The sequence below is a fragment of the Agelaius tricolor genome, unplaced genomic scaffold, assembly GCF_023055355.1.
Source record: "Agelaius tricolor isolate 1412-34295 unplaced genomic scaffold, bAgeTri1.0.p SCAF_19, whole genome shotgun sequence".
Classification (NCBI taxonomy): Eukaryota; Metazoa; Chordata; class Aves; order Passeriformes; family Icteridae; genus Agelaius; species Agelaius tricolor.
Genome location: NW_027269279.1, coordinates 5701604 through 5729371, shown reverse-complemented (window position 1 = coordinate 5729371; position 27768 = coordinate 5701604). Strand labels below are relative to the sequence as shown.

The window sequence follows — 27768 nt, the reverse complement described above, 5'->3', positions numbered from 1 at the left end:
TGTCTCTATCCCAATCCCTGTCTCTATCCCGTGTCCCTGTCCCCGTGTCCCTGTCCCGCTCTAGGTCCCTGTCCCTGTCCCCGTGTCCCTCTCTCTGTCCCAGTGTCCCTCTCTCTGTCCCAGTGTCTCTCAGTCCCTGTCCCTTTCTCAGTCCCTGTCCCCGTCCCCCTCAGTCCCGGTCCCTCTCCCGCGCTGTTTCCCGCACTGCCGGGCACGGCCGTAAAGCAGCGCGCTCCCTCCGTCGCAAACGCCCCGCGCGTCCCTGGCGACGCGGCTGCCCCGGTGCCGGGATCATGGCGGCGGCGGCCGAGGCGGCGGCCGAGCTGTCGCAGGCTCTGTCCCGGCCCCTCAGCCTCCTGCAGCAGCCCGACTGCGGCCGGGCGGCGCGGCTGCGGGCGCTGGAGGACATCCGCGCCCAGCTGCAGGGCCGGCCGGTGCCGGGCGAGGTGCTGCAGGAGGTGTTCGCGGCGCGGCTGCTGCGGCCGCTGTCGCGCTGCCTGGCGGGGGACGCGGCGGAGCGGTGCCGGGAGCTCGCCCTGCAGCTGCTCCGCCACGGGCTCAGCCAGGGCGAGCGGCCCTGCGAGGCGCTGCCCGTGCTGCTGCCGGCCCTGGCGCAGCGGCTGTGCCCGCCGCAGGGCGCGGAGCCCAGCGAGGAGCTGCGGCTCGGCCTGGTGCAGCTGCTGGGCCTGCTGCTGCAGCGCTGCGGCGCCTCCATGGCCCCCTACCTCGGCGACATCGCCCGCGTCCTCCAGGCCACCCTGCTCGACCACTATGCCGAGGTCAGGCGGGAGAGCTGCGCCTGTGCCGTGGCCTGCGCCAGGGCCATGCCAGGTGCGGCTGAGGGACGGTCAGCGCTGGGGCGGCGTGATGGGGGTGAGGAGGGCACGGGGATGCAGGCAGGAGAGAGAGGAGGGGTCGCACACACCCTCACTCGTGTGCTCTGCAGGGTCTGATGGAGAAAAACCATGCCAGGGGTGCAGGCTGAGCTGTTCGGTGTGGGTAATAGCAGCAGGAGGGGCTCGGGGAGGGTTTGTGGGCAGCGTTCAGCTCTGATACTGTATAAAGTTATTGCTACATAAACACGGCCACATTACTCAGGCTGCTGTTCACAGTGGTACAGAAATCGTGTTGCTCCAGGTCTGTCACCCACGTAGAGAAAGAAAAATAATTAGGGAACAGCATTAAGCCCTCCCCAAGTGCATTAGTCCATCCAAAATCGTCTCATACTGCTGGTTCCAACGACTGCATGGTGTCATGGATGTATCCATGCTACATAGAATCAGAGAGTGGTTTGGGTTTGAAGGGACCTTAAAGATCAGCTAGTTCCAGCCCTTTGCCATGGACAGGGATCCTGCCCATGGTGGGAGCTCACATGGTTGATGTTTCTGTCTTTCTGCCCTAACAGAGCACTTCCATATGCAGTCAGAGTCTCTGATAAAACCCCTAATGCAAACAATTTCCCACCAACACTACAGAGTTCGTGTTGATGTGATTCAGGCTACTGGAGCAGTGATACAGTTTGGGAATGGAAAGTCTGTGGATGATGTCCTGTCTCATCTGGCCCAGAGGTTATTTGATGAGATTCCCAAGGTGTGCTTTTCTTCCTCCTTTTCTTGGCATTTATTTTAAATCTGTTTAAAACCTATCCCCATGGCATGGGTTTCTTGGCGTTTCTCCCCCTGCTTCCCCCGTTTTCAGCTGTCTTGCATTCAGCTGGGATCTGTAAATACATCTATCATGGTTTCATCCCAGATGGGATTGAGGACCACGCAGCCCCTTGCTCACTCCCAGCTCGTGTCACAGCTCCCTCAGCTGTTTGTGCAGCTCCTCACTAGCAGAGCTTGAGATACCCAAAAGTCCTTGACTTAGGGTAAACTGTGCTTAGCATCAAGTGAACATCAGTGTGTTATCAGCATTGTTCTCACAATAAATCCAAAAAATAGCACCCTACCAGCTGCTGAGATGAGCTCTGTCCCAGCTGAAGCCAGGACAATGTCCCACCCAGCCTCTATCAGTTGTAATCTGTCCCAAACCAGTGCTGGAGACTGCTGTCCAGTTCAGCTAGGTGGTGAAGATTTTGTTCTAATGGGTGCCTTCCAGTCTGTCTTTAATTCTCTGTCACATCTCCCTGGCCCTTCATTCTCTGGTTTTTTCAGCTGCTTAGCAAACATGGTATGGGTCCCTAAGATGCAACTGAAGCAGTAATTTTAAAATTAATCTTTCCTTTGTAGTAAACAGAGAAAATTTTCTTCTGGAGATGTGCTTGGAAAACCACAAATTCCAGAGAAATGTATATTTCTTAAATTCTCAGGAAGGAATTAACCATGAGATTTTAGTTTTCTGAGTTAGGTCTGTGTCTTGTCTTCCTCTCACAGCTGTGCTTTTGTGCAGCAAACAGTCTAAGACAGAGAGAAAAATGAGAATGTGATTCCTTGTGTGTTCCTCAAGATGCTTCCTGCAAGTGAGGAAATGCTGGGTTCCTGTAATTTCTTCTGAGTGTATTGATGTGCTTCACCATGTCCTATATACAGAAAGCAAAAATTGTTTTTATTATATTTCTGTTATTCTCCTGACACGTTTAAAATAGTTTTTTTGTCTCCCTGCAGGTACGGCACGCTGTAACAGCTGTCATTGGAGAATGGTTGTTGCACCTACGAGACAGATACTCATATTTTCACAAGCTGATCCCTCTGTTACTTGGCAGCTTTAGTGATGAAATTCCTGAAAATACGTATGTGGAACATTTAGTCCTTTTTTCCCCCCTTAAATAGATGTCAAAGTGTTGCTAAGCTCACAGATGTCTTGCTTGGAGGACAAAACCCCCACTTCTGTTTGTTAGTTTGTTTGCTTTTTCTTAGACTGAAAATATTAGCATTATCTTCAGCAACTTTTGTTATACTGTCCTTTCATGGTACATTCAATTAAATGTGAGAGACAAAACAGGGTGAATAGAGACAGAAGTATCCCTTGGGAGAAGAGGCCTCTGTCCACTGAGTAGAAAAGAAATATAAACTCTCAACTTAATGTGTCTAGGTTAAGTGGCAGGAATGCTTCCTATCCTTCCAGCTGAATTCAAGTAGTCAGTTTTTCCAGAAGTCACATTTTAAAGTGTTTTTCTTTGGGGGCATGGTGGCATAAAACTCTTATTTTATATCTAGGAAACTGGCTTGGACCTACTGGGAGAAGATAGGCTTGCAATGGGAGAAGGAGAATGAAGAAGATTTGAAGGATAAGATGGATTTTAGTATTTCACCATCTCATTATCCCAAAGGAGGTAAATGTTGTGCTGAAAGTGGTTTTTGCTTTGTGAGTAATCTCCAAGAGCTGCAGTGCAGTACTGACAGCAGAGCAGGATGTGTAATATTCATTACAATATGTAATATTAATGTAGAGAGGTAGCATGCATAAAATATATATAAAATTATTAAATTATTAAATTTAAATTTTAAAAAGTGATTGTTCAGTAACCTCATTCTTTTTTTTTTTTTTTTTTTTTTTTTTGTTAATACAAAAATTCATTTTGGAGAAAGTAAATGAGGCTGCCTATGCTAAAAAAAAGGTAAAGCAGTGGTGCAGAAACAGCAGTAAGTTCTACATCTACCAGCAGCCAGGTGCACAATGGGCACAGAAATGACTGGAAAGAAAGGCAGGAGAAAAGAACCCATGAGCTAAGTCCTTGAGTAATGAGTGCAGGTCACAGCATTAATGATCCATATAATTGGTGCTGAAGAAAAATTTGCAATGAAATTATTTCAGACTTCTCTGTGAGACACTGGGATGCTACCTAAAATCTGCCAGTGCACATGAAGAATGTGGGAACAGAGTAATTTCCTTTATTATACACAAAAGCCCCAAGAAATGCAGAATGGGTAGTTTACTTTTTAGTACCATATGATTTATAGGTGGCTTTCAAACATTGTGTTTGCAGTAGCTTGAAACTTGTTTCCTGTCTTGGATTCACAAAGTTAATGTTTAAAAATATGCATATGGGAGTTGGGGGAAGAGAGAGTTTAACTGGCTCATTTATTGATTTCTATACTCATATTTAACTGAACAAAAACTCTTTTGGTGTGAAAGAACAGTTCATGCTTGACTTGTGCCTACATGACAATCACATCACAGAATACCCAGCAGCAAAATCCTTTCCATGACAGTGGGTTCCGGAGATCTTTCTTCTTTGAATTACACTTCTTTTTTTTCTTTAAAGTTGTTTTACTCAGTAATGCTTCAATGAAAGGGGAAGCACTTCATAATGGTGACTGGTTTGACAGAACTGTTTAGCTTTGAAGGCAGGCAAGTTGATCTGTCATCCTTCCCAATCTTTTTTCTTTCCTCCTTATTTTCTGTATAATTTTACCTCAGGGGTTTGGAAATGCTAAAGAACTTCCACTAGTTGTGGCAGAAATGTATGTCTCCTCCTGGCAGTCAGAGAATCTTTTAACAGACACAAAGTGATGAAGTTGAGTGTCTAAGCTCCACTCACTTACTTTGCAATGACCATGATATAGTGAAGGTCATAAAAGGTTTAATTTCATTGTCTTGGAACAGTGATTACCATTTGTACAGCTGATGGGGTTACCTTGGTTAGTTTTGTCAGGGTGTGTGTTGGGGTTTGTGTGTGTAAGCTGTTGTGATGGGGCTTTTTAGAAAGTGACATCTACCAATTACTTCATAATTAAATGATGTGTGATCTCTTAAATAATCTCCTTAGCACAATAAATATGCTTCATGAATTTGGGCAACATTCCAGCCCCACATGAAATTGAATTTTCATGCATATTTCTTGACAGTATGATGCAGTTAGGGCTTGAATGTGACATATATGGGTATATTTATATATATGTGCACATACTAAAGAATATTTTAAAGAAATGGCCTGATAATTTTGGACTTGAGTCCCAAGTTAATGGTGACTTTAAGGTATCATTTCTTGTTGTTTATCTTTACTTCCAAGTTGTATGTCTTATTAACAGTCAGGCTTGATGTGACAAATAGAAGAAAAGTCAGAGGAAAGGATGATTGTCTGCTTAATCCTACAGACACAGAACTTTATCAGAGACACTAATGTACCTTATGTGGTGTCCTACCACAGCTTCTGTATGGAGGATTGTTATTATCTGTGCCCTTTCTCTTTGCTCTCCATGAACATTTTGTTGGTTTCTTTTATTAGGAGGGGGGTTTGTGTTGGGGTATTTTAGTATTTTGTTGCCATTTTTTGTGAATTTAGTGGAATTTTTTTTTCCAACTGTGAGTCTGTAGTACATTTTACTTAAGTAGCTTTGTCCAGCTGTCAGACTAATGGAGCTGCTCCAGAAGCCCTGCTTTGATCTCCCAGTGACAGATCCTGCAGGTCAGAGGGGAGCAGAGGGAGACCTGGTGTCATCAGGCACTGCACAGCCTGCACTGAGCCCCAGCACTCATTGCCTCAGGATACAGGTGCAGACAGTTTATAGCAGGGAAGTCTTTGACAGGAGTAGCTACAGGGATAAATGCCTGCATTTGAACATCTGAAATGAAGGAATTGCTGATAAAGAATGGTCCAAATTCTTCAAACAAAATTCTGCCTCGGGTTCAATAGGATGCCAGTCTGTATTTGCTGTCTCAAGTTGATTTCTTTATTTGACCTTTTGCTACTCATTGTCAGCTTTCGTAATCCAAAATGTTTCCTCCATTGACAAAAGAAGCAGCAATTCATGTCCTGATGCTTGAATTTTATTTTTTTCCCTAGTTAGGTATTTCAGTGGTATTTATAAGCCTCTTGTATCCTCAGACCATTTACTTTAGTCAGTTTTCCTTTTAGCATTTGTAGTTGCACAGGCCAGTGCAGGAAACTGTCAAGAGACAGCTCAGTCATTTTCTTCCTGAGCATTTACAGAACTCTGTATCAGAAATAAAAAATGCACTCACACATTCAGTGTATTTTGACACCTCATAATGAATGATGTCTCTTTCTTAAAACAGCATGTGAACATTGTGAGTGGCAATTATGAAATCTTGCTTATCAAAGAACAACTTCTCAGATTTTGTTTGTATAAACAAATACAGTGTTAAGAAAAGAAAATAGACTGTAGGAAAAAATCTCTAAAGAAGTTTATTGATGTTTTTTGGAAAGGGCTGTCACAGCTTTATCTGTAAAGTACAGAACAGGACATTTGTTAGATGCTTGTGATATTGGTCAAGTTGCTCTTCTGAATCTCAGTGATTTATAAATTAACTAACAGGTAAATTTGATGATTACCAAGACAGTACAGTAGGCATTTGTTGGGAAAAGTAAGTTTGTTAGTTCTCCAGAAATCTGCATCCTTTGTTGAGGCAGGGAATATATATTTGTAACACTTTTGAGTTCTTTTTGAAATCAAAAGACAAATCAAGCCACAAAAACTCACTTTCCACAAAGTCATTACAAATTAAATTTAGTCTTAAGAAAAAAAAAACCAAACATCCCCCCCCAACTCGTGTATCATCATGTTAAATGTATTATTCCATTTTTGAAACACTGAAGAGGCACTTTAGTGAGCTGCTTCTCCTGGAAAAGCCTTAGCAAGGAGATTATATAATAGCTGTGATTTTTAAAACACTGTCAATTTGGCCTGATCTATTACACAGCATCTGTACAAGCCATAGTTCGTGCCCTCTCTGCCTTCAATTTGCCAGATACACTTTTAACCTTTTCCTTTAGAGGGCACAATTGACATTGTCTGTTTTACTGCAGCTCATGTCTTCTGTACTGTTTGTGTCTTCTACCTTCTTTCCTCCTCCAAATTCTATTGAACTCGGCATTTGCATGCAAAGGTCTTTATTCTCTTTACCTGTCTGTGTTTCAGTTTATTTTTCATGGGATTTGTGTTACTATCAAAATTGAAAGGGAATTATTAAGCTGTGTTTTCCAAAGTGGGTAAAGGCACACATTCATTTCAGTTCTCTTTCTGTAAACATTTTAAGACATAAAATCTAAATCACTATCCAATAATAAATACATAAATATTCAAAGAGCTGTGTGGAGTTTTAATTCTGCCATATTTAATTCTGCAATTTTAATTCTGCAGTATATATTGCAAGGAAATGCAACTTGCACAGGTAAATTCCTCAGCAGCATTTGGAGTATTTTGTTCTGTGCTGATGCAGACACCCCCAGAGCTCTTACCTTGCAGCTTTAAAACTTTTCTGAGATTGTTATGCATTGGCTTTTCCTTTGATATTTCTTTTTGGGTTGTTTTTGTTTTTTCTAGAGACTCGGCCAGGACTGGGTTGTCGGGAACTGGTGTCGAGAAACCTCTCCAAAATTCTCCCAGGTCTCTGTCATGATATCACAGACTGGCTTGGAAGCACAAGAATCAAAGCATCCCAGCTGCTGTACACATTACTGCTGCATGCAGAGGATCACATCACCCAACACATGGAGCTACTGCTGAGAACTTTGTACCAAGCATGCTCAGATGAAGAAAGTGAAGTGGTTAAAAATGTAAGTTTGATCTGTTAAAGTAGCTGTTGTACACTGAATAAAGACTTTATAGTCTTCAGTCTGTCTTCTGAAGGTTGACTTTACCTTAGGTCACTGGGAATTGCCCAGGACTGAAGGATCAGGCTCAGGTTTATATGGATGTTAAAAACATGTGCACATTATACTTCACTAATCTGTTAAAATAAATGTATTCCTCTATTACTGGTATGAAGACCAACAGTAAAGTTATTTAAATACTGTTTAGTTTGTATGCCAAGCCCATGAAGCACTGATAATAATCTCTCTGAAAATTATAAGCAGTGGATTAAAGTGTAAAAGCCTTGGGGCAACAAATTCAACGTGAAAAATGTGCAGGTCATGCCCTTTCAAGTTAATTTCACTTACCTCCCCCTGCTCTATAATCCGACCATATATTGAGGAATGTTTATTCCATGTGATACCCATATTCAGTGTTTGACTCTTTGACTTAATTCTTAGAAAATGTGGGGAAGGGGGGGTTTGTGAGGAATAATTAGTTTGATTTTTACTAACAGTTGATTCTTTCAACACTTTGATCAACAAACCAGTAAAACAGATGCAGTTGAAGACATGAGATAATTTTAGCAAAAGAAAGACAGGTGGTACAATTGCTTTTTAAAATTTTAAGATAAAATCTTCTGTTCCTGTTTCTACTCAAGGAAGAGAACATATGTATAACAAAAATATATCTACGTAGCTTACTCTAAAGTCACAAATTTTATTGCTTTGGGAAATTGGAAGAATGTGTTCTGCTAACTGGATGCAAATAGTCCAACCCTAAATCAGGCTCTTCTTTAGGTTTCTGCTCTCAGCTGGGCTAAAAGAAAACATAAATAATTAGGACAATAAGGCCATGCAGCCCTGCTGTCCTGTCAAATTTCCTATCAAGTGCTTATTGCTATAAATCTAAATTCAAAATATGTGTTCAAGCAGCACATAGCTGTCCCTTGCCTTTTATTGGTCATACTTGTCTCTTTCTTGGAATTCCACCACTAATCTTCTCACAGGTGCTTCCAAGAGATTTATTCCTGGTTAGGAGATGATTTCAGTATTTAATTGTACTTTTCTTTGTGCCAAACATAAGAGTCAGCAACTTCTGGTTTGGGATGCCTTTTATCTCTTAGTGATGCAGCTTCCCAGGGTACTGAGAGAGCCTCCTCTGGTTTGTCACTGTAGGAACCCATTGCAGAGCAGCCACCAACTTGGAGAATGTCCTTGTCTTTCTCCAGTCTAGTAATAGCAAATGAGACCCTTTCCATTTTCCCCCTACTGAAGAGAGTAAATTGATCAGTACAAATGTATGAAATCATATTTTTGAACTCTTAAATTGTATTGTCCAGTTTTCAGAGCATCAAGAGTCTTTTTCCTTCTCTGTGGCAAATATGGAAGAGAATGGAGTTCACATCTACACAGAGGATGTTACAACTCCTTTGAGTCCTATCTTTGTGAAAAAAACCAGCTCTGTATAGTGCAGATTTCAACTGTGGAACTCATTACTATGTGCTTCTATTGAGACTAAAAAAAAACTGGCATGATTCTCTTATTTATTCGGTAAAAAAAAAAAAAAAAAAAGTCATAGACTATAAATGATAGAGAAAGCTTTCATCTTTGGGGAAATGACCCAACCATGAAATCTGTGAGACTGGAAGAAGTGTTCCTGTTGCACAGGTAGTGCTGCAGTAGTTGATGGTTTCTTTATTCATGCACATGATTGTAAACATTGGGCATCAGTCAGGCAGTAAGCCCTGGTGTGGTGCTATTTCATGTGGAATACAACATCCTGATACATCTGCAAGGCAGGGATGGGATCAAAGGGTGTCACTGTCATGGGGAGTACACAGTCATGTAGGCCTTTCAGTTCAAGAAGTTAGATGGAAAGCAGTGGGCAGTTCCCCCCGGCATTGCTTCCACACTTAACCTGATCTGTAATGTCAGCTTCCAGGTACAGTACAATAACAAAAAATTCCTCCTTCCTTTTTTTGTAGTTAGTTTTAAATCAGTTTTTAACAAACAGGGGTGATGCATTAAGGGCAAGCCTCAGAGCAGCATTTGAGGGACAAAGTGCTAAACCAGTAAATGTGCAACATCTGGTTACTCTAAATTAGAAACTTTATTACAGTGAAGTTGTACACTTTGTTTCTGTGCACTGCTTTCTCATGGAAGTTTGTCTGTTGTGGAGAAGGCTGCTTGCAATGCCTTATTATGTGCTTACTGAACATGTCAAGAAAATTTCTTCATGCATCTAATCATTACTGAGCAAGTGGAAAAGGCCTACAAGGCAACTGCTGAAGCATTTAAAAGAACAGCTAGAACCATAAAAAGAAAAAGGCCATGATACCTTGAACAGTCTTTGTGTTTTCAGGAATATCCTCAAGTTATTCCTGTTCCTTTTTTCAGAGTGTGAAAGCAGCAGAACTGATTGGAACGTTTGTCAGCCCTAAGGTGTCTTTGAAATTAATCACCCCAGCCTTTGAGCAGACACCCAAAGCCTCCTGTGTGATGGTTCTGGCTGCAGTGATTCGAGGCAGCCCAAAAGAAATCTTACAGCCTCATGTGGCCCAGCTTGGCAACACACTGTCACAGGCTGGAGTCTGTCAGCGCTCTGAGGAGGTAAGGAAGGCTGAAAAACACACAGCAGGATACATGACCAAACTACTTTTACACTTATTCTCCCTAAATGCTCCCATTCCTATCCCTCCCTTGCACACCTGTCTGGGGATACAGTTGTGGACGTGTGTCCGAGACAAAACAGGAGCTTCCCATTCTTCCTGGCCATGTTGTGGTCTCCTGGGCAAAACTGCTGCTTTCAAAGATTTATCAACAGTCCATCCTCTTAGCAGATGTAGGTTCAGGTTTGAGAACTGCTCTAAAAGACTTCATATAGTGGTAAGAAAATGAAGAAGCAAGGCAGGGAGAGAAGCAGCTGTTTAGTAAGTACTGTACTAACAAAGGACTGCCCTGGCTGGTCCTGAGGCAGAGTTTAACCCATGGTTTGAAATTCCTTGTGTTCACAATCCAAACAAGATCATGAATTTCAATCCTCATCAGTAAAAATCACTGAAAATTTTGTATAGTCTATTGTAATTGTCATGTCAGGTTTCCCAAGATTCCCTCTTAATGTAATCTGATTTTTGTTTTCCATTCTTATTTCCATTTCAAAAGGCAGGTGCCAGCACTTTATGTGTATATTTAGGAGCATGTTTTGCAAACTTTTGGGCTTGGTTTCTTCTCTTTAGGTGAAAGTCTAAAGTAAGATCTTTATCAATTAGAAATTTACTTCCAAGGTAATAGCTGAGCCCAAAGACCATTTTTACCATGTTTATTTTAGCATTTGAAGAATGTTCACCAATTGCTATATAAGGAGATGAGAGATTCTCTTAAACATGGAATGGATGTTTTTTAACCTGCAGGATTTTTTTCATTCCCATGTTCAAAGGCAGAAATAGATCTGTTAGAGATGCACAAGAAGAATCCCTGTAGTTTTCCCCACAAATGAAATCCTGGCTTTCATTCCACCAGGAGTTTGTTAGACCTCTGCTGTTAAGATGACCAAAAAAGGGCCAGTGCTGTGCCTTGAGGAGCTCTGACTTCATGTCAGATGTAGGCTTCCCTTCAAACAGTTATTCATGTGTGCAGACTGAATCAGGCCTAATTGTCTTTCTCAGCCAATTGTAAGAAATACATTTCAAGTTCTTCCCTCATTAGGTTTCTTCCCTAATGGAATATGTACCAGTGATGCAGGAATTAACCTTAATCTCCATGAAGCCTGTGATGATTAGGAGCTCATATAAGTGGAAGCACCATAACCTGATTGTTCAAATAACAATTCCCTGAGGTATAGCTGCAAAATTACTGTGAGGTTTAGGCTTACCACTTCCATTTGGCATTGGCTCCAGGAGTCAGATCCATCTGCAGCTGAAAGTTTGGCAGAATTGTTCCAGCCTTTAGTCTTGGAAAACAATCTCTCTCTATTTTAGCCAGTGAATGCTGCTGCACAGACACTGTTTAGCTAAGGATTGACCATGTCCATGAGATTAATAACACTTATGGCTAACCTATTCCTAGACTCGGTTTATTTTTTGGGAGTAAATTTGTAACAATGGCCCCTTCTGTTCCCTGACAGCTTCATGGATATCTGATGCACTTTATCATAGAAGTCATGGAAACTAACTGACAACAGTATTGACTTGAACTGGTATCAGTTGGATCAAGATAACATGAATGATATGGCATCAAATGAGATAAATTGGCTGAGATAAAAGCAAAGGCTCAGTTTTTTTGTTGGTTTATGTATTTAGCTGTCATTGTTCATCCAAGACAGTCAAACATGGAATAATATTTCAAAGAGTTGTAACAAATATGTTATTAATTAACAAATTGCACTTGAAAAAGAGAAAGTCCTATCAGCAAGCACTCCAAAATGCTTTGATGTTTTTATTCACCATTCACCAGTGGAATTGTGTGATTAAGAGCAGGGTCATTTATTTTGTTAACAGGACAAGGTAAACACAAACAAACAGTGTGAGAGGAAGATTATATTGTATTCTGTAAAACATAGAATATGGTAATTAGAAGAACTAACATGAAATTACCAATATGTTACCAATGTAAGGGATTATACAGTGCTCAGATTTAATTACTATCATTTCCCATATCTCTCCTTTAAAGAAAACCTTATATTTGCTAAGAGAACATAATAAATACATGCTTTTGTTAATAAATAGGTCTTTTATATGGAGCAGCTGCTTTATTGTGTACAAGCATTGATTGAAGTGTGCCAAGAAGACTGCAAAGAAATTAGCTTGCAGCTAATGAAAGTTTTGGTGACCATAATGGCAACACCATCTTCTCAGGACCTTAAAGAAAAGGTAAACTATGAGCTGGTTTAATATTTTGTTGTGTTCTTGTCTTTTCATGTTGATAAGACACTTTGTGGAAACAGAGCCATAATTATTTGTGGGGAGTATTTGTGGCTGGTCTGAGATTGTGCATCTCTGACAGTACAGACTGTACATGGTTAGTACCAGAATTAAACCTGGAGTTGGGTTTACAGTTTAGGACAGCAGAGCCTGAAGACTTATGTTTTTTCATAACTTTGATTAAAAGCTCATAGAGTTAAAATACATTCTGGTTCCAGAGAAGGCCCTGGAATTCAGTTTTATTTTGTGATCAGAAGCATCAAGTATGGATCTGTAGCTGCAGTTACAACTATAATTTTCTGTTTCTGTAAGTGTGTTTAGGTTAGGTTTCAAAATAGATGGCTTGAGGTGCATTACTGGAGCATGGGAATCCTGGAGGTGGATGGGGGCAGCCATGGGCCTAGTAGAGCACTTTTTTTGGGTGGGTGTTAACCACCTGTCCACAGTTAGGTAAAGTTTCAGAACAAGAAGTGTCCAAGATTTTATGTTTGTACTGGATCCTGCAAAGCCTTGGGCATGCTGGTGGTGCTAGTTGAACTGTTGATGTTTACCTTTTAGTGGATGTAAGTCACTGGGAATGTTTGGTTATATGCAGGAAAAAACTGACATTTATTTTGACTGTTAAAGAACAATTCACTTAGAGGTCAAGAGTACTACTGGCCTTAAAAATGTGATGGTTTCATAGTGATTTTTTCATCTTTAGCTAAATATCAGACTGATTTTACAGTAGTTGACCTTTTTACCTCCCCACAAGAAACAAAAGTTTGAATGTCACAGGAATGCTTTAAAATCAAGCACAGCTGTACATGCCCAGATAATAGATGAGCTTTTTGGCTCAGCATTATCTCACCCCCTTATTTTTCTCTTCCTCTTTCTTCCTGGAGCTAAATATCATATAAATCAACAAGCCATCCTCATGCAGTACAATTATGACCTCTCCCAGTTGTCTTTTTTCAAACACACACCTTAAGTGCAGTGGCTATTCTGCTTCCTTTGCTCTTGCTCCCAGGCATGGTGTTCCAAAGGCCTGTGGAGGATCAGTATTTATGGCCCCAGAGCTGACAGGCTGCCTCCAAGGAGAGCTCAGAGAGCTCTTCAGGAAGAAATAAAGTGGAACAAAGCTTGAAACAAGTACTGAAAAGACTTTGCAGGTCAAAGAGGGGTGGGATGATGATCTGTCTTATGGGAGTGGGATTTGGAGGTTTTGTTTGTTTGCTTGGGGGTTTTTTGAAACAAAAAATCAGCCTTAGACAGATGGATCTGGAATGTTTTGTGGTATCTTGCCTGTTTATCCCTGCAGTGGTCTATAAAGTCAGCAATGTCCATTTAAAACCTTACAATTTCATACTCCTATTAAGAAAGCAGTTTCATGGAGATAAATCCTGATTTTCATAAATGGAAAACTTAATCTCCTGAGATTATTAAAGGTTTAAGATGTTCCTGCAGTTCCAGATGATTTTTTAAGTTGACAGTACTTTGGATGAGAATCCTTTTTCTCATTAGCCTTTCTTTCAGCTAGACACATACAAAATCTGGCACTGAGATTACATAATTGCAATATTTCAAAATTGTCAAAAAGACAAATATGTCTTGAATTTTATTTTTTTTCTCCAGTTACTGATTATTCCAAATCTTCAAAGTGAGCTTGGAGTAGGCAAGAAGTCCCTGTTAAAATAGCTTAGGAACATGTAGAACAAAAGTATCACAGCTGCTGTACAAGCATGAATTTTTGTTCAGAAAAGAAATCTGTATTCAAACTCAAAAGATATTGAGTATAAACATAAATTATTCAAAAATTTGCATTATAGAACTTAGAGGCTTTATTGTAAGGGGACAGAAGACCAGTGAGATACTGGAGACAGCAACTGCTGTGACCTGGTGGTGAGCACTCAGGCCTGGCCTGATTTTTGGCTTTGTGTCCATCGTGTTTGTGGTTGCTGGGGGCTGAGGGAATGGACCAAGAGCATGAGCTGAGCCCAGCAGAGGCACAAGGAGCAGGGTGGGCCACAGCCCCAAAGGGACTGAAGCTGTATCAGTTGGTGGGGTCCTGATTTGAGCCTGCCAGGGATTTAACTGGTAACCTAAAAATAAGCTTTTGTTTCATTAGCAGTGCCCTGTGCTGTCCTGGCTCTTCTTTCAGCACACTGATTATTAGCAGGAAAATCTGGTGTCATTAAACTTGTTAGCTTTCAAATAGAGGAAAGAAAAATCACCTTAATTTTTATTTAACTGTGAGACACTGCTTAATGAGAAAACATGCATCAGCCTGCTGGCATGTTTAATTTATTCTCTCTTTTTTTGTTTTTAATTGCATTCTTGAAACCACAAAATTTACTTTAAATCATATGTGAACAATGAATTATTTTGTATCTCTTGTTCAATGGAAAACAATCTTGTGTGTTATGTGTTTTGATGGGACTAAAAATGAGGAATAATTTCTGTCCTGACGCATTCTGTTTAATGTTACAATTAATTTACAAGTAACTTATATGTAAAATATTCATTTATCTGAGTTGTTTTGGCTGTCTGGCAGAATGCTTCCGTAAAGGAGAAATCTACTGTGCTTGAGGCAGGCAAACCTGCTTTAAGAGTAACCTTTGTCCTTAGCAAATCCTGATTTATTTATTTTTTTCTTCGAATTCTCATTTATTTTCTCCACATCTGGTACTTCCATAAAAACATCTTTGTCTGGCAAGTGATTAGTCTGGAAGAGTCTAAAGGTCCTAGACATGTTTGAGCTAACTTGTGTGGTTGAGTTCAGCTTAAAAATATTAAAAATATGAGTACAATTTGTAGTTCTACTGCAGCACTTGGAGTCAAATGATGTCACTGCCAGCACTGCACTCATCTTTCCCTGCTGGAACTGGCCCTGCTGGCAGCACTTGTTATTCCTTAGTGAGGTTCCCAACAGGGCCTTGCTCCCCATTCTTGATTCACAGTCTACTGAAATCACCAAGGCTACAGATCCTGCTTCCAGCATGCTTTTAATCTCTTCCTTGGAGAAGTTTTATACTTCTGGTAGGAGCCTTCAGGAACTGTAAAAGCAAATTTTCATTTGCTTTGAAACACATCTGCTGCAAGTGATTAGGAAGATCTATAGGCATCCTTGCCAAGCATGCTCATGTCTGGAATTCATTTAGTAGTTCTTCTTACATGTTTCATTTGTCCATGTTTTATTTGCATGTCTCATAGGATAGTCTTAACTCTAAACTTGAAGAAGGTATTTCTGATGTAACAGTGAGTTTTGGTACTCCTAAGCAACAGAAGTTGAGAATTTCAAAATGAGCCTGCCCAGCTACTACAAAGAGAGAGCATCTTTCATAATTAAAATTGAGGGGAGAAAGGGAAGAGGGGAAATTCCATGTTTTCTCTTACCTGCAACAGCAATGCTTTCTGGAAGCTACCATGGCATGGGATTGTGAGAAATTCCCCCTGTCTTCATGTTTTAAAGCATTCTTAAATTAAGGAGAAAAATCACTACATCTTTAAAACCACTAAGAGCCTTTTTTATGATGTGGTTAGTTTTTGGATAGGTCTGCACATAGGTTAGAGACTCTCTCATTTTGCTGTTAGGTTGCTGTGTTCTTGATGATTTCATTTTGAAATCAGGACAAATGTTTCACTTCAAATAAAAGTTAATGGATGTAGTATAGACAGACATTAAATATCAGCCTTGATTGTTTAATAGAAGCTATGAAAATCTTCCCATGTCTCTTCTTTTCTTACAGAATGAGTTTTAAACATTTGAGGGTTTTTTAATGATTTCAGTTAAGTGTCCTGTCTATGTTCTAACAGGTGGAGAAAACAATGTCTTCCTTAGCTGCAGTGCAGCAATTGGAAAGTTTTCATAGTCTCTACAAGCAGCACATAATTCAGCTGCTGGAGTGGCTTGCAGTGTCCTGTGAAGGCTGGAGCTGCTATTCCCCAGAAGTGTTGCAGTTCGAGGTCATCACAACCCATTCAGGTACAACTTATTTAGTTCTAAAAAAGATCCAGTCAGGATTTCCACAGCCTGCAGACAGCTTGTGTTTTGTAATGAACAGTGTAACATTCAGAACCTTCACAAGAACATGATGGAAAATAAAAGAAATGTTGAAGCAGCTCATATTCCCAAAGACTGCATGGCTGCAGGGAGAATGCTAAAAGCACTTAAGGAAAATGCACTTCATTTTCCTATATGAATGAAATAAGTGAGGATTAAGTGGAGACAAATTGATGTAGCTTGTGTCCAAAAGTCCATCTTTTTATCCCATCTATTCACAAGTCTTTCAGAGGACAGCACCTCTCTGTAACAAACAGTTCCTCACTGTGGCTGTCCAGCATGTGGCTGTGCAGAGGTGAGTGACACACTCTGGTGTACATCTCACACTCCTTCAGTCCTACACAGGGAGCACTCCTCTGCCACAGTCCCCAGTTGGCATCTGCAGCAAGGAACATGGGGACAGGCCACCTAGACACCCATTTTAAGATTATTAAAAGTTCTGTTTATTTGTTTTTTCCTTTCTGTTGGTTGTAAGGGGGATGGGGACAGTCACTTCATGAAGTATCACTGTGGCTGCTGCACAGGTATATTTTAAAGGAATATATCTTCTGCATTTAATCTTTGAATCTCAAAGAAACCCTCATCAAACCTATGTGAAGCACCCACTTGTTGGTTTGTGCAGCACCCAGCATAAGTACTTTTTTTGGTTTTCATCTGTGAAAAGAACAAAAAGTTACTTCAGTGTGAGATTTGAGAGGCCAGCTTTTCTGTATATTTGTGCTCCCATTTCCATGACTGAGGGACTTCTAGACAGTTGTCTCTGTTTTCCTTAATGCTAAATAAATCATCAAATGTCTGGGCAAACATTTTGGCTTGCACCCAACACTGGTAATATGCTATTGTCTGTGTTTTCTGTCTGACACAGCAGCTCCTAGAGCTATTTTTTTTCTTTCTTTTCATTCCCACACATAATGTTGTTTTTAATCAATTTAATCAGCTTTACTCAATTCATATTTTGAGGTTTTTACTGTTTTTCATGAGCGTATGCTTAAGCTGAAATTAGCAATGTAGTTTATTTTGTTTATTTTCCATCTGTTGAATTTGCTGTTATCAGTTTGATATAGTAGTAGTATCTTGTGAATGTCTCAGAACTCACATGAAGCAATGTATCTTGAATAAATGCTGTGAAAATAAAGACCTATTTGTTGGCACAGACATTTAGCAAACTGCAGTTCAACACCCTGTATTGCTTCAGTCTAGACAGTGAAATTTGGGGTTTTTTCATTATTATTTTAAACATTGAATTTCCAGATATTATTAAATGCTATTGAGCTTGTTTTGGAAAATCTTGAATACTTCAATCTGTCCATCCCATGTGTGAGGAATATTCTTGTCATCATGAATACCACTGTTGTGTCTCCTCTGGAAGGGTTTTCTGAGTTTGTGGAGTTGGATGGAATGTGCATCTTAAGGATGCAAAGCTGAAGAAGTTCCTAAAGGAAAGTAGTTTATTGCAAAAATAGAGCAGAAAGAGCATTCTACAGCAAGAAGCTTGCGTGTGTACAGTCTTATGGACTCTTCCTCTTTAAAAGCAGGCAGATGTTAGTCATTATCAAGGAGAAAGGCACAAATTTCCCTCACTTGTGGGAAAGGAACTTCTTAAAATGTTGGGATAACAGCTTAGAGTTTTGTTTGTTTGTTTATTGTTTAAATTTATCACAGGGTGTGAAAATATTAATAAACTAAAGAGTTAATTTAGAAGATATTTTTATTTCAAGTAGCTTCTAAAATACATAATATTTTGGATTGTCTTATAAGCTGAAAATAAGCATTTCAACAGGGAGAAGGAATGCTGCTGCAGTAATTGTATTATCCAAGTTTTGAAGCTGATCCTTTCAAACAGGCCCTTTCCTATGCCTCTGGGAGTCATGAACATCTCAAATGCTGCATGTGGAAAAACTTGAAAGAAGAAAGTGTAGCTAATGCTGCTGTGTCCAGAGGTGTGAGGGTCATGCCAGATCCAGTGTAGTTTTTCATTAAGTTTAAGAAAACCAAAGCTTTGTGCATAGCCTCAGACTTGCAGAGTTACAAGGGAGCAGCATTAATCCTCCAGCCAAAATGCCTCTGGTACTGATGGTCCCAGCAACTCTGGGGTGTCATGGATAGATCCATGCCAGAGTCATGAAATGATGGAATGATTTGGATTAGAAGAAGCCTTAAAGACCATCAAGTTTCAACTCCCTGTCATGGGCAGGAGCACCTTCCACTACCCCAGGTTGCTCCGAGCTCCATCCAACCTGGCTTTGGACACTTCCAGGGATGGGGCAGCCACAGCTCCTGTGGCCAAAGTGGTACAGCCATGCCAGGCTGACTAAATGAGCCATGGGGAACTGATCTTCAGGCTGCCTTGGCCAAAACTGGGGTACCTGAGCCTGTTGGAGTTACCCTGGGGATTTGTGCACCACCAATGCGGTGTCACATGGATCCCTCAACAGCTGCCATGCCAGAGTGGGAGGCTAAGGACTGTCCTAACACCACTTGTATTAGAAACTTTAATGCACCCACATATGAAACATGTAAGTAGAACTTGCTAGTATTCTGAAAAAAGCCTTGTGTGTTTGTTTGCTAGGTGCTGTCATAGGTGAAGCTCTGGATGACTTTGTTCAGGTTCTGAGGACGTGTCTGCAGCCAAACAGAGATCCCCAGATGCGGTTAAAGCTCTTCACTGTTTTATCCCAGTTGTTGCAGAAAGCAAGTGAGACCATCAATTCTCAGGGGTAAGTGGAGCTCTGATTTCACACAGCTATTTGAAAACTCCAGTGGCACTAAGAAATAATGACCTTGGGAGTTATTTAACCCCTATAACCATCTCCATGTGAGCATGGCTGGAAGAAGAAAGACTTTCCCACCATCTTCTACAGCCTATTTTTCTTGCTGTAATTTTTAACAATGATTAGGAGGGTAGAGTGCAGTAATTAAAAATATATATATAAATAAATTGAAGTCTTGGCTTCCTCCACTGTAGTCTTCCTACCTGTGCCATTACTGGGAGTTAAAAGGAATGTCATGCAGATCTGGATAGTTTTCAAAAAGAAAATGAAGAGCTGTGGTTGAAAAGAATACTTTTTGAAAGCTAAAAGGGAGATTCTTAGGAAAAAAATTATGGAGGGGGGATGTTACTTGTTTAAATACTGTAAAAACTGTAGTCAGTTACTTGTTTAAATAATCATGTAACTGAGTGATAGTTATAAGATTAATCTAGATATCTTACAATCCAGAAAAAAAGAAAAGCACTTTGAAACCTCTTTGAAGTGTTCCAGGATCTGACTATTTGTTTTAAACCAGTTTGTATCATTTAACTGAGAATGCAAATCCCTTGGAACCAAGAAACCCAATCCAATGAGCTGCCATCTTCATTAATATTCTCAGGAAAGGGAAATTATCAGTGTGCAAAAAAACAGAAGAATGTTGCAAAGTAACTCAGTGAGTATGGCCACACAGCACCCCAGCTCTGCAGACAGCATGATGGAAGCTGTTTTGCTCAGGGCAGTGTGAGTGAATGGCCTTTGTCAGGATGAGACACATCCAGGGAGGGTCACAGACATGTTTGTATGAAGGATGGCCCAGCCCAGCTCATGATGAGGCTCTGTGCTCTGACAACAAAAGCAAAACCATGAATTTTACCAGTAGGTTTATCTTCAAGACTCAAAAGCAGTGGAAGCAGCTAAATGCCTCTGAAGTTTTGATCCTGCTTACCATGGACACAGCAAATGTTTGCATGTAGGAGGTAACATGTGGAGTTTTTGTGTTTGAAGCATTGTTTGCAAAACATTTCTGGAGGTTTTGATTTGTAAAAGCCAATTCAATTTTGTTTCAAATTATCTGGGTTTAGGATGTTACAATTTAAAAAAAGAAACAGCAAAAGCATACACAGAAAACCCCAAGACTTATAAGGCAAAATGCAGCAGTGTCATAAAAGCAGAAAAGGAACCAATGCCAAACAAGAATGTATAAAAAATAATTAATATGGAATGAAAGTTTAAGTATGCAAGTTCATAAAACAAATTTTAATGGAAACCCAAGCTCTGCTTTGAAACATCTTCATAAGAGCAGGGTATTGATGTCTCTGCAGATCACATTTTAGGGCTCTTGTATCCCGCTGAGAATGAAGTATCAACTCTAAATACAAACAGCACAGACAGAGTATGTCCTTTCCTGGAAATTGCTGACTTTTAGAATTAAGTTACACAGATTAACAGCAATAAGATCTGAAAATGGAAAGAAGGAACATTTAATTGCATCAGCAACAGCAAAAATGAAATGTTAATGGTTATGAAAGGTGGTGTTGGGGAGCAGTAGTAAGTTCCAGTTGCACTCTCACATTCACTGCTGTCAGTAATTTGTTTAGCTCCTTGAAATGGTTCTCAGAGTTTGGATGGGAAGGCTTTTGGTTATTATGCTAAACACAGTTGTGTGGTCACCTAATTGTGTTTGAGTCGGACATGACTGAGTCAGATAATTGCCAGATATTGCTTTACTGATTCTGCTTCAAGGCACTAGAACAAACATTCTCACAAATAGCACAGCACCATGGTTAACACAATGCTGATGGAATTTACCTTTGTGTTTTGACAGATTGTTTTCTCACTGCAGTTTAACAAAAAGTTTTATTAAAAACAGAAGCAGCTACTGATCAGATAGCACAGACAGCACAGAGCTGCTTTTAGCTTTGGAGCTGAAAGGAGATTTGGAATGATGTTGATCATTAGTTTTATTTTTTTTCCAACAACTTTTTTAAAAGGAAATTATTAATGCTTAAAAATGTGTTTAAACTACCACATCTAAAGGGTTTTACAGATTTAGATGTGTCTAATGGGATGTCAGATTCCTTGTTATTACTTAAGTGCCATCTGCTGACAAGAAGCAGCAGTGGATGGATCTCTGATTTCTTCAGAGCCCAAGGGCTCCCTTGCCAAGGGGAAGCAGCAGCCAGGTGTATCTATTTCCATAATGTTGCAGGTGTGTGTCAGCACATAGCTGAGGCCTGGCAGTGCAGCTGCTTCTGCTTTAGTCAGGTAATACCTGGATAACAGGGACTACCTGCAGCATGGATTCTTTTTAAAGCACTCCCTGGTAATCATTAGTTGTTAACAGGGACCTGTTATGTTCCTCCTGTGTCCTGGCACATCACTAAAGGGGCCACTCATTCACCCTGGCAGTGTGGGACTCTCAGAAAAGTCAACAAGAGCTTGTTCCCTTTGTATCAAGCAGCAGGGTGGGGGTGTGCTGTTGGGCTCTCAGGGGCTGCACTTTGAACAGAGCTCAGAGGGACAGTCAGGGGAGGTTCAGTCTGCTTGCACACTGCCAGCTGCTCTCTAAGGCACAGGCATAGTGGATACCCTGAGCCTCAGTTACCAGCCACAGCCAGCCTCTAATGTCTCTTTGATGCAGCAAAATATTAATTAACTTGTAAGATCTGTATTTTTTTTTCCTCTTGATTTGAGATTGAGCTGTAACTAAACGAGTGTGAGGGAATCCTGCCTATTGTAATTGCTGACTCTCACAGCAACTTTTAGCAGTATAACAACCCATTGAATGGAGGAGAAGGAAAAAGCATCAGCAAAAACATGACAGATTTATGTGTTTGTAATAAAAAACCCTAGTATGGGGGACTGGCACCATCAGAAAATCCTACAGACCTCTCATCTTTGGGGGAGACAAGTTTCTGAGCCAAGAGAGAGCTGAGATATTCTGTGTAGGCTCCCAGCTGTATCAGTGTCATCAATAGCATTCATACTTTGCACATTATAAATACTTCTCCCTGGCCAGTCTCAAAGGGCCTCACAGATATTAATGAATCCTCACAGCACTGCACAGGGTGTTATCTCCACTGCACAGACAGGGAAGGTGAGACACAGAGAAGGTAAGAAGTTTACCAAGATAACACTGAGTCATGGTCATTGCCTGAAGTGGGAGAAAGTCTAGCCTCTCCTTTCTATGAATGTTAGGTATTTGTTTAAACATTATCTAGAAAAAGTTGTGAAAAGCTTATCACATACATTACAATAACATTGCCTTAGATGATGTTATTTATTTTTTTACAGAGTCTTTTTTTTCCCCTTTTCTGCCTATGTTTCTATGACAGAAAATTCTCTTTTACATCCTGTCAGTCTCTTTATCACTTTCTCATGAACCTTTATTTTGCTTTCTTATTTTTGGCTTCAGGCTGTTCCCTAGCTACCTTGAGACTGTGATAAAAGACATCCTGGCTCCTAATCTGCAGTGGCATGCTGGAAGAACAGCAGCTGCCATCCGTGCTACAGCTGTATTGTGCCTTTGGGCTCTCATCCACTGTGAAATGCTTTCACCAAAAGAGGTAAAATCTCTCTTTCTCATCCTTTGAAATCTTAGGCAGGAAAACTAAATAAATGCAAGAGGAGAAAAAAAGAATAAATCCTTAGGGTAAATAATATTTTCAGAAGGACATACAGTCTTCATAATAAAATTCATTAATTGTAATTGAATGTTAATGACTGAAACAATCACTAGTTTGTTTGTTTGTTTGTTGAGGGATGATGCCATCCTGATAAGAAATCTGAGGCCAGCAAAATGCTGAGATGTAAAACTGAATAGCATCAAATTTTGTAGATTTTTTTTTTTTAACAGTTAATCAATTCTGTAGCCCGAGGTACTGACCACTGTGAACACAACAGTCTGGGTGCTGTGAACACAACAATCTGGGTGCTGTGAACACAACAATCTGGGTGCTGGACATTACTGGCCCTGCAGCAGAGCCTGTGCAGCAGCACTGGAGCCAGCCAGGACGAGCTGTGCTGTCACGTGGCAAAGACAAGTTGTCTGGTTGCCTTGGAGCCCACAGGTCCATTTAGAGAAAATAAAAAACCATCTAAAGATTCTGAGAAAGGACAGGAGGACTTGAAAAGGAGCATGAAGAATGTGAATAGAGACTGGAGTGCTAGCACTTGAAGAGTTGTTACCCATCCCTGAGAAAGGATTAATTGAATCTGGGGGTGTTTTTGAAGGTCCTTTGCTAACAAAATTAGCATTTGGAAGTTATGCACTGGAAATATGTTAAATACAAGGTCATTTTTTAAAACATAACTTTAATTTAAATGTTATTAAATGTTCACAGTCTTTATTGTCTTTATAACAGACCTTAACTGAGCAAAGTGCTTAAACACACATAACTGGTTGAGTTCACATATACAGAAACGTTGATATCAGAAGCTGCTGTTGTAGCTGAACATTTTTCTCTGAATCGCTGCCTTAATGCCTATTTCTCATTGATGGCTGATGTGAAACACTCGGAATTAATTCCAATTCCGAGCCTGCCAGCGCCCCCAGCCCGGCGCGTCCCGTTGGGCTCGGGGCGCCATCTGCTGCTCCCTGTGCGGAACGCTCGCTCCGCCTCGCCCCAGCCGCCACTATTTGGGTTTTTGGGGTTTTGGTTTGTTTTTTTTTTAAAGGCGAGTAAGTTTTAAAGCTTTTACAAGCTTGAACATACATATGAGTTACATAAAACTCATCTGCTTGTATACTGAGTGCTCATGAGCTGGGGGATTGACTGGTGGATTTTCATTTTCCAAGCTAAGGTAGAGGCAAAATTAGAGCTCTGTAACTTCAGGGATTTTCAAGGTAACATTTATAGCAATTTTTTAACTAAGCAAACAAGTATCTGGCACAGCTAATGGTAAATGCTGTAACACTAAGCATATTTTTTTAATGCTTTTCCTATTAACTGTAGATCTTAAGAGTGAAAGATGAGCTGATGCCCCAAATTATTGCTTCCATGGATGAAGACTCTAAAATTACTCGACTGATGGCTTGTCGTATTGTTGATGTTTTTCTGAAAGTCTGTGGGAGGCAGTTTGATGCAGATAAATTTAAGAACACTTACACAGGTATGTGTAAAGGTTTAGTAGACTTGGGGTGAGGGCATTGTTGGTTTGTTTGTGTGCTTTAATCAAGATTGCAATGTTGACATTTGCTTTTTTTACCCAAATGCCACAGTTTGCTTGACTTTTAAGGGTTTGGCAGAACCGAGCAGTATTCCCAGCGTCATTATCCATCAGACCACTAGGTGGAACTTCACTCAATACTTTGGTTTGTGCAGTGCTTGCCAGCAGCTCATCTGCATTGCTTCAGAGTTTGGACTATGTGAAATAATGTGCTAAGTATAGTGAGAGCAGAACAGTACTGCAGTGTATAAATGGAAGTCACATTGTTCTCCGTGCTGTGTTTGAGAGCCAAGAGCAAACCATTTCACTGTACCATAAATAGACCTGAATAGGTAGTGGGTTGGGTTTTTATCTAAAAAAAAAAAAACAAAGAAAACTAATCTAGAGTTTTGTATTGCCAATTAGAGCTAGGAGCTGTAATGCCTCTTAGGATGGAGTTGAAGTGCTAAACTATTATTCAGAAGTACAGACTATGCTTTGAGCCAGGTTTTATGTTCTTATACAAATAAATTTGGCTTTCCCCAACTCAGCATCTTAGCAACTGATATTTTTTCTGACATGGCAGACTAGAAATCTTTTTATTTTGGAGAAATACATGATCAGATATTTCTCAAAATATATATGTCTTTGCATCTTGCATATTCACATAGTCTGCAGTGCAGTAATTAACTAAAACAGTAATATTTAATTTAATAATTTAATTAATATAATTTAATAATTTAATTAATATCAAGTTAATAGAAATGCTGTGCTTTATTAAACGTATAAGTACTTTAACTCTGTAGTTCTGTAATGCATAAATAGACATCCATAGTTCCTTGTTAGAAGAAGTGCTAGATAATGTTCAATTAATTAAATACTTCTGTATATGCCTTTTATTAATATTTGGACAACATTATCCAACAACAATGAATGAGGAGATTTTAGGATCAGTGTGTACATCTATTTATTATGCTCACAATAGAAAAATACATCAGGAATACAACAATAATATGAATGTTGACAGAAAACATTTGTTTTTTCAAATGCAAAAGCCAACTGCAGTGTTGCCAGAGCATTTTGGTTCTTGGTCCTTTTCAGAGGTGTTGAAGCGTCTGGACGATGCCTCGTGTGAGGTGCGCCTGGCAGCTGCTCACACCTTGGCTAATTGGTTTAAGTGCTTAAAGGACAGTGATGTGAAATCCTCCATGGAAAATCATGTGGAGTTTCTCTACCAAGAGCTCTTGGTACATCTTGATGACCCAGATGAAAATCTCCAAAAAGCAGTCCTAGGTAAGAATTTCAGTCATGTATATTTTTAACAAAGTTTTTTAAATCATCATTTTGGGTGTTCATGAGGGCAGCACATACAGGTAGAGGATAACCCTGCCAGGCTGGAGCTTTCCTTTGGGTTTCAGTGGATGAGCTCTGACCTTTTACCTGTGTGCAGAATGAATGCTTTGCCCAGTGTTCCCCAGGGGAGGTAGCAGGGCAGCTGAACCTCCAGAGACTTTAGGGATGGTAAACAGGATATGGGGCACTGCAGGGTGTGACCATATCCCAGCCTGCAGGAGGAGCTCTCTGGAATTTATTAGTGTAGCAGCCTGTGTTGAAGAACATAAATATCAAAATACAGACCTCAACAGATGGGGGAGGGAGGAATTGTGTTGTCATCCCTGCATCACTTGTAGAACAATTTCCTGGTTTGCTTTCAGCTCCTTTGAGGGAACTTGGGTAGAGAAACACAAAGTAGCTACTGATTTATAAAACATTATTTTTGCCTTACAGAAGTTTTAAAGGAAGGAAGCCTTTTATATCCAGATCTGCTGGTGAGAGAAATTGAAGGGGTTGTACACAAGCATCAAACACCAGTCTATTGTAATCAGCTGCTGCATCACATTCAGTCAGCCAAGGAATCAGCTTTATGAATCACTGCTGAGATTCTGTGTAGGAAACTGATGTGAATTCTGTATGACTTGGATTATTTTTGTTTGCTGAAGAAAGGCTGAGCTGGAAATACATTGTTTTTCTTTGTAAATTCACTGTTGGTTCATTTGAAAGTGAAATTAGCACAATTCAATGTTCTTTGCTGTTTGAACAGTTCTTTGTATTTCCTAGCAATAAAACAATGTTTTAATTCACTTTGCATTGGTTTTTCAGATACAAGGTTTAAAGAAGAAATGTTTTTCCAGGAATTTAATTTTTAGCTTATTTGACAATGTAATAATTTAATGTCAGAGTTACTAATGTAATACAGCAAGGATTCAGTCTTTCAAAAAGCTTTTCAAACTGGATAAAATCACACTTCACAGTCAGGTATGTGGTGACCAGTTTTATTAGGGAAAAAAACCAGCCAGACTTCTCTTTCATAATGCAGCAAAGAGTACAATGTTTTGAATATTCATATTTATGCTGATATAATAGGGAAATAGGTAGCACTAAAAGAATAGTTTTTATTTTTATTGTATTACATTTCATGACTGAGTAAAGCTGAATTTTTTAAATTAAGGTTTATACAGGGAAAAATGTGCTGTTTTGTCATTTAGATTAACAGAATTTATATTTTTGTACTAAATATATGTCATTTGCAGTTTTTATGTTTACACCACTGTGCCTTGGAAAGCAAGCAACATTTGTTTGCATATTGTTTTGAAATTAAATTCTGTGACTTTAGGTTAAAGCTTGGTTTGTTTGGGGTTTTCTTCAGTAGCTTTGTAGTGTGTAAGTTTTGGTGTCATCTTCTATTCTCAGCTGTGTAATAAAAAAAGGGAGCTCCTAGATGCTTGTGTACACCATTGTGGTGTACTTTTTGGGGGGGTTTTTTTGCACACATAAATCATGGAAAATCAGGATTCTGATGTGGGTATTTTAAATTATCTGTATTACAGACAGAAAGTACTCTTTGGCTTCTAATTCCCAAGTGCCTTGGCTTTGTGTCAAGTCTAAAAACAGACTCAGTGGGGGTTGTTCATGCTCCTTATGCTGTAGGAAGTGCTCGTGTTTGTTTGTCCATCTGACCTAACTTTACCTTTTCAGGCCTGTGACATAGTTGTTAACCAGCCCATGATCTGTTTACAGCAATGTCTACTTGCCTTCCCAAAGAAACATTTAAAACAGATTACACACACAAGACAAGTTTTATTCCTAGCTTAAAGGCACAGTCAAACTTCTGGCCACTTCTCCACAAAACACTGGCTTGCTTTGAAAATTCTCCAGAAAGGGACAATAACACTAATGATACAGAATAGCTGAGGAGTTTCTTATGGATCCAAAAGCTATTGTGCATTCCTGGAGAATAGGATACTTATTTTAGGCCCTTTGTACTGTCTTTGAAGTTCAGCTTTCTTTTAATGAAAAGCTGAAGTACAGCTGTTCCTGTACTGAGCAGCATTTTAATTGACTAAAAACTATTAACTATTTAACTCATTG

General features: G+C 40.0%; 1 protein-coding gene across 1 annotated transcript; it reads left to right on the top strand.

Annotated features, from left to right (window-relative positions):
• Positions 1–261: 261 nt before the first annotated feature.
• On the top strand, positions 262–27019 carry DNAAF5 (dynein axonemal assembly factor 5). The gene is made up of 13 exons (XM_071444024.1): positions 262–831; positions 1406–1590; positions 2607–2731; positions 3159–3274; positions 7230–7462; positions 9878–10090; positions 12205–12348; positions 16195–16363; positions 19011–19158; positions 22607–22757; positions 24147–24303; positions 25441–25632; positions 26128–27019. The coding sequence occupies exons 1-13, from the start codon at positions 294–296 to the stop codon at positions 26265–26267; spliced, it is 2511 nt and encodes an 836-aa protein (XP_071300125.1). The 5' UTR covers positions 262–293; the 3' UTR covers positions 26268–27019.
• The last annotated feature ends 749 nt before the right edge of the window (positions 27020–27768 follow it).